Raw genomic sequence first — 7,500 nt, 5'->3', positions numbered from 1 at the left:
GTGGTGTTTAATGTTGCATCGACAGACCCTCTCTCAGCCTTTAGAGGTTACTGGGGGCAGAGTCCCACCGGGTCGTCTGGCAGTTGTCGGGCTCTCCCTGGGTTTGGTAATTAGAGACCTTGATTTTCTCTGCATTGTTTCGGGTTCCATTGGCGTTCGTTAGCCCCACCCATCATCCCTAATGGCAGAGTTAGCATTCAAAGTGTGATACTTGCTAATGGGACTCCTGCCTTCTCACAGCCTCAGATGGTGATACAGGGATTACTCTGAGTGGCAGGGCTCGCAGCAGAGATTTAAAGAAATATTGAACTTTGAAGTTTGATTTGTTTTGGTTTTTTAATGGCTCAGTGTATTGTTCCATGAATGCATGCTGTGTACCCAGGGCATTTGGGGAAACCTTTTGTAGAAGCTCTGAGCAATCTTTCTCATATCGCTTGATAACGGAGAATAGGCAGGGTAGAAATCGGAGGGCAGCCTCATTGTGAGGCATGGAATGGAATGAGGAACTGTCTTACAGTGAGCCCGTCCTCCGATTTCTACCTCCACCAGCCTCCCCTGGTCCAGGTGTGGTGGAGACAGGACATGTCTGGTTTAAATACAGTAAGTGTGTGTGTGTGTGTGTGTGTGTGTGTGTGTGTGTGTGTGTGTGTGTATGTGTGTTACCTGTCCACACTGATGGCACACAGGTTGAGGATGGAGGCGGTGCACAGCATGACATCCATGGTCATCAGAGCATCACAGATGGATGTGCTCAGAGTCCAGCTGCCCAGGAACTACACACATACACACACACACACACACACACACACACACACACACACACACACACACACATCTGTCAGCAGTGGACTTGAGTACCTTTAATTATTAAAATTATTCCCCCGCCTCCCTCCACCCCCCCCCCCCCCCCCCCGCCTCCCTCCCCCCTCTCCCCCCGCCCCCCGCCCCCCCCTCACCTCAGAGTACACGTAGAGAGGAAGCACCAGCACAGCCAGCAGCAGGTCGGCCACCGCCAGGCTGATGATGAAGTAGTTGGTGGCGGTTTTGAGCGAGCGCTCCGTGAGCACGCTCAGACACACCAGTATGTTGCCCAGGATGATGATCAGGATGAGGGGTACCCCCAGCACCAGCGCCAGGTAGTTGTACCCCCCCGGGGCCGAGCCCCCCGGCGTGGTGCCGGGCGTCACATTGTCCATGATGGAGGCCCCGAACAGCACTGCCGCACTGAAGTTAACATCTGGCCAGGGGAGAGAGGAGCGCACTGAGTGTGTGTGTGTGTGTGTGTGTGTGTGTGTGTGTGTGTGTGTGTGTGTGTGTTTGTGTGAGGGGGTAGTGAGTGTGTGCATGTGTGTGTATGTACTGTACGTGTGTGTGTGTGTGCATGCGTGCACTGTACCTGCACGTGTGTGTATCTACAGTGTGTGTGTGTGTGTGTGTGTGTGTGTGTGTGTGTGTGTGTGCATCATGTATTTGTTGTAAGTCGCTTTGGATAAAGGCGTCTGCTAAATGCCATAAATGTAATGTAAATGTGTGTGTGTGTGTGTGTGTGTGTGTGTGTGTGTGTTCCCTTAGTATAGAAGGAACATAACACACCTGCTGCGTACTGTGTCTTTCCAGGCGTGTGTGTGTGTGTGTGTGTGTGACAGGTGGCCTCACCTTGATGCTGGGAGGCCGGGAGGCGGGCGGACGGGGGTGTGTGCTTTGGGCGCCGTCTGTAGCTGGAGTACGCTGAGCCTGCGGACGGGAGCCGGTTTTATCCCACCGCGGAAACCCATGACGACCGTGTCTTACGGAGGTGACACCTCAGTCGCTGTCGCTGTTCCAGATGACATCAAACCTGATGAAAAGGAGGTGTTACAAACACACACACACACACACACACACACAGTTGGGTTCAGTGTGTGTGCGCGCGTTTGAGCTGTAGCAGTCTAAAGTGGGTTATCTTCCTGTGTGTGTGTGTGTGCGTGCGTGCGTGCGTGCGAGGCTGGTGGAGGTAGAAATCGGAGGACGGGCTTCATTGTAATGCACACGTGTGTTTGATACCATTCCTTATTCCATTCCATGCATTACGATGAGCCCATCCTCCGATTTCTACCTCCACCAGCCTCCCCTTGCTTAAGACACCGAGTTCAGAAGCAAAAAAAATAAAGCAAAAAAGAAGAAGAAGAAGAAGAAGATGATTTATTGCAAGCTCTTTATTCACGGTATGGTTATTCCCTGTACCCCCCCTCATCCAATCATATTTCCTTGACAAAAACGGATGGCTTGGTAATCCGTTCACCTGACACCTGTCACCTGTCACCTGTCACCTGTCACCTGACACCTGACACCTGACACCTGTCACCTGACACCTGTCACCTGTCACCTGTCACCTGACACCTGTCACCTGACACCTGACACCTGACACCTGACACCTGTCACTCTCACTGTTATTTTAGTCCGTTGTATAAAAAGCCCAGGCCTTGTTGTTGTTGTGAACCATGTCTGTTGTTGTCTTGTGTGGGGAAGTGTCTTCCACAGATCAGAGAGCTGCTCCTCCTCCGGTACCGCGTTTGAGATTCTCTCTCCTCCGCTCGCACAACAGAGGAAGGTTGCCATGGCACCCATGAGAGAAAAAAAAAAAAGAAGAAAAAACGGCTCTTCTAAACGTGCTCATAAAACGATCCACTTGAACGGAGTTCGACACAGTTCATATCAAATATATATAAACACCGTGACACTCCAGGTGTCCCTCCCGCGTCACCTCCACCCACGTGGCCTGAGGCACAACAGCCTACGTTGTTCTCCAGACGGAACGGCCAGATTGCACTTTTGAATTTGAGGGAATTGAAATCAGGCAGTACTTTGGAGCTCTCTGCTGTGTCTGGTGTCTCGCTGTGAAGACAAACAAACGCTCTCACACTCACACGCGCAGCGCAGCGCAGCGTTACCGGGACCGGGACCGTGGCAGGTAATTCATCTGCGCGGTTGTGGACTCGGCGTTCAGCCTTAAATGTCAAACCAAGCGGGAGCTCGTGGCTTAACGAGAGCAGCGCGGAATGGGACCCGAGACGGGAAATAAGACTTGTTGAGTTGTTTATCAGATCAGATGCCATTTAGCCGACTCACATTGCAGTGAGCGCATACATTTTTTTTCAGTATATATGGTCCCGGTGGGAATCGAACCCACAACCTAACGTTGTTAACGCCGTGCTCTACCGACTGAGCCACAGGGGACCATGTCAGCTACATGGCTGATAAATATGTTTATCAGATCAGGTGGAAACGACTGACGGAGCTGAGTGAAGAAGGGGAGAGTCCCCACCACTCTAAACCAGCCCCCCCCCCTCCCCTCCCACCCCACCACCCCCCACCCACCCCTACCCTGGGCTCAATCCCTCTACACAGCGCAAACAAGATCAAACTTTCCTCCCTTTGTCTCTCTCTCTCTCCCTCTCTCTCTCTCTCCCTCTCTCTCCCTCTCTCTCTCTCTGGCGAAGTTGGGCTCGATTCCATGTCCATTCCCGTCAGTTATTGGTTCAATGTTAAACAGTTTAGCCTGTGACCGTGTTTCAGATGGAATGAACCACAACCCTGATTGCGAAGTGTAAACACCAAGGTTGTGTAAAGTAAGTTCTTAAAAAAAAGAAAAAAAAAAGATTTTGCCTCCTGCGTTTTATTCAACCATTGAACCACAACAGACCGTTTCAAAACCTTTTGCAAAGATAAAGCTCTGTGTGCCGTGCGTACCGTGCAGGGCCGTAGGAAACCCTTATCTAACAGCCATGGTTACACGTTTGGCTTCAATTACAAGGTGTTTCTTGATACCGTGCTTGTGAGAACAGAAGGTCAGCCATCGACTCTGACGCCTTCGTTATGCACTGCCTTTGTGTCTTAGCTGCGTACAGTCTGACCTCTGACCTATTCTCCCGCCAATCTATGTTTCGGAGATGCCTGTTCAACAATGATTCCTGTGCATTTTTTCTCCCTCTCTGGAGGAAAAGAAACCTATGGCGTACGTGATTAGAATTGCTGCCCCCACGCCCCCATACATTCGCCCACAGACCCCTACACAATGCTCCCTGAATAGCAGAGCATTCATTACATTCAGTGGGGCTTGTCAAAGGTACCGCACATTCTTCTAGAAAGGAACAATGTGCACGGTAATTACATATTTCGTGTTCCGTTTTCCTTACATAACGTCCGTTCGTCAATGGACAGCTTTACAGAGCGATGTCCAGCATTGATGCGGTTGGTCCTTTTGTTCCATCAATAACCTGGATGCCCGTCTCCGCGGGTGGCAAAAATTTTTTCTTCTTTGTTTGCCTTTTTGAAGTTGTTAGCACAAGGTCGCAGAAGAGGCCATTGAAACTTGCTTGGGTCAAATGCAATGAGCCCGACCTCTGATGCCTACCTCCACCAGCCTCCCCTGGTGTTCTACCTCCCCCAGCCTCCCCTGGTGTTCTACCTCCACCAGCCTCCCCTGACACAGCGGAATGGAAGTGTCTGTGTGGGTGTCATAGAGAATAGAACACGATCGATCCCTCTTCATTCATTTGCTGATGAAACAGTGGGGAGCTGAGGTCAAACACACATCATCAGTGAGTCATTCCTACGGGCCTGCCCAGAGGACAGATCAGAGGGGATCAATCAGCCAGGCTAGAGATGAAAACATGGATATACACCACCACATGTTACGACACCAGTACAATTAGTTTCTCTGCCGGCTCTGTGGCGTCAAACCTTCAGAATGTCATGGCTGGACAGCAGATGCTTCTCAATAAGCAGGTGTTTCTTTAGGGCAGGAGGGACACACACACACACACACAAACGCACACACACACACACAAACACTCAAGCAGGAGATATTTTCCTGTGACATTTCCCTCTGTGTTTCGGCAGATGCCTTTTTCCGAGATTTATGACGGTCGTTGTGTTCATGGAGCCATCAGTGACGGGACAGAGAGCATGCTGAGAGGCTTTAGAGACAACAATAGCTATTGCCAGATGTGTGTGTGTGTGTGTATGTGTCTTTGTGTGTGTGTGTGTGTGTGTGTGTGTGTGTGTGTGTGTGTGTGTGTGTAGGTTTGTAGGTGTATGCGTAGATGGTTTATGTCAGTGTGTCTATGAGATGTATGACGTGAGCGGGGGGGTGGGTAGGGCTGCGGGGGGGGTGGGAGGGGCTGTGTCGGGTGGGAGGGGCTGCATGAGCAGGGAGGTGGGAGGGGCTGCGTGAGCAGGGGGGTGGGAGGGGCTGCGTGAGCAGGGAGGTGGGAGGGGCTGCGTCGGGGTGGGAGGGGCTTGCGTGAGCAGGGGGGTGTTGTGTAGGATGGATAGGTGTTGAATATGTCTCCTACAAAGCAAACACACATTCCTTTCTCCTTGTGTCACATTATTATTTCCACATGGATTAATAAAGATATTTTCATGCACTGTTTGTGTTTTCTAGAATGTGATCACCCCATAACCCCAAAGCAACAGCTTGACCTGTCCCATCTATTAAATACTGTAGCATTCCTCCAGAGAGAGTGAGAGAGGAGAGGAGGGGGAAGGGAGGAGAGGAGAGGAGAGGGGAAGGGAAGGGAGGACAGTAGAAGGGAGGAGAGGAGAGGAGAGGGGAAGGGAGGAGAGGAGAGGAGAGGGGAAGGGAAGGGAGGACAGTAGAAGGGAGGGGAGGAGAGGAGAGGAGAAGGGAGGGGAGGAGAGGAGAGGAGAGAGGAAGGGAAGGGAGGACAGTAGAAGGGAGGGGAGGAGAGGGAAGGGAGGGGAGGGAAGGGGGAGGAGAAGGGAAGGGAGGGGAAGGGAGCCAAGTCCACATCTGCCGTCTCCCTACCCCCGGAGGGAGACCAGCAGGCCGTGATCATTGTACATCAGTCGCTGTAATGACATGCAAGGTGTTGACGGCTGCAAACTGTAATTTCATCAAAGTCCAATCAGTCTGTTCACACACGGTGAAAATTACTGTTCCTCCCGAGCCCCACACGGCCTGCCTCCCTGTCCGTCACACACGGTGAAAATTACTGTTCCTCCCGAGCCCCACACGGCCTGCCTCCCTGTCCGTCCACACACGGTGAAAATGACTGTTCCTCCCGAGCCCCGCACGGCCTGCCTCCCTGTCCGTCACACACGGTGAAAATGACTGTTCCTCCCGAGCCCCGCACGGCCTGCCTCCCTGTCCGTCACACACGGCACTTTAACTGTCAGTTCCATAAGCGTGTCCAGAGACACGCTAACGTGTGGGGTGACAGGTGACAGGTGGACAGGTGGACAGGTGACAGGTGGACAGGTGGACAGGTGACAGGTGGACAGGTGGACAGGTGACAGGCGGACAGGTGGACAGGTGACAGGTGACAGGTGGACAGGTGACAGGTGGACAGGTGACAGGTGGACAGGTGGACAGGTGGACAGGTGACAGGTGGACAGGTGGACAGGTGAACAGGGTGACAGGTGGACAGACTGGCAGGTGGACAGACTGGCAGGTGACAGGTGGACAGGTGGACAGACTGGCAGGTGGACAGGTGACAGGTGGACAGGTGACAGGTGGACAGACTGGCAGGTGGACAGGTGGACAGGTGACAGGTGGACAGACTGGCAGGTGGACAGGTGACAGGTGACAGGTGGACAGACTGGCAGGTGGACAGGTGGACAGGTGGACAGACTGGCAGGTGGACAGGTGGACAGACTGGCAGCGTGGCTGCTTGGATTTACCTTTGGGACACACAGTGTTGCACAAGCTAGTTTCTGCCTCAGTTTCAGCCAGAGAAGAATATTGCCGCCCACAGCATATCTGGACGTATTCGTAATGCAGGTGTGTGTGTGTGTGTGTGTGTGTGTGTGTGTGTGTGTGTGTGTGTGTGTGTGTGTGTGTGCGCACGCAGCATACAGTAAGCATGTATTTATGTTGATATGACATTGACCTTGCATACCCCCTGGAACACAAATCTCTCCCCCTCTCTCTCTCACTCTCTCTGTCTCTCTCTCCCCCCCTCTCTCTGTCTCTCTCTCTCTCCCACTCTCCCCCCCTCTCTCTCCTCTCTCTCACTCTTTGTCTCTCTCTCCCACTCTCTCTCCCACTCTCCCCCCCTCTCTCTCCCCCCCCTCTCTCTCTCTCTCTCTCTTTCTCCCCTGTGCTCTCTTAGGTGCCCATTTGCTAAACACTGCTCTCCACACCAACACTGGTGCTGCTGCTGCTATTTATCAATCAGCCTATCCCCTGCAGCCTAGCCCCCCCCCCCCCCCCCAACACAACACCCCCCCTCCTCCTCTCCTCCCCTCCTCCCCTCCTCCACCACCACGAAATCCAAACATTTGCGTCACGGCCTCCCTCTCCACGCCGCTCCAGTAGAGTGGCACTTGAAAGCCCGGTCTCCTAGAGACGCCCTTTGTCAACGAGAGATGATCCTCGGCGCACAGATTTAATTTACTCGCCTAACGACCTGTCCGTCATCCTGGCGGAGCGGCAGAGTAATATTTGCGTCACGGGGAGAGAGATCGAATCCGTGATCCACAGCCGCAGCTCTC

General features: G+C 52.9%; 1 protein-coding gene across 1 annotated transcript in view; it reads right to left on the bottom strand.

Moving 5' to 3' along the window:
* drd4-rs (dopamine receptor D4 related sequence) overlaps positions 1-1,785 on the bottom strand; it is a gene marked incomplete at its 3' end in the record, with an annotated part of 5,588 nt that extends 3,803 nt beyond the window's left edge. Inside the window, exons 1-3 of the mRNA XM_083692480.1 lie at positions 1,657-1,785; positions 957-1,237; positions 664-773 (exon numbers count right to left, since the gene is read on the bottom strand). Of these exons, the coding sequence (XP_083548606.1) occupies positions 664-773; positions 957-1,196 (350 nt within the window). The 5' untranslated portion in view covers positions 1,197-1,237; positions 1,657-1,785. The remainder of the gene's footprint in view (positions 1-663; positions 774-956; positions 1,238-1,656) is intronic.
* Between the last annotated feature and the right edge of the window lie 5,715 nt (positions 1,786-7,500).

Source organism: Argentina silus (assembly GCF_951799395.1).
Source record: "Argentina silus genome assembly, chromosome: 20".
Classification (NCBI taxonomy): domain Eukaryota; kingdom Metazoa; phylum Chordata; class Actinopteri; order Argentiniformes; family Argentinidae; genus Argentina; species Argentina silus.
This window is presented reverse-complemented; position numbering and strand designations above follow the sequence as displayed.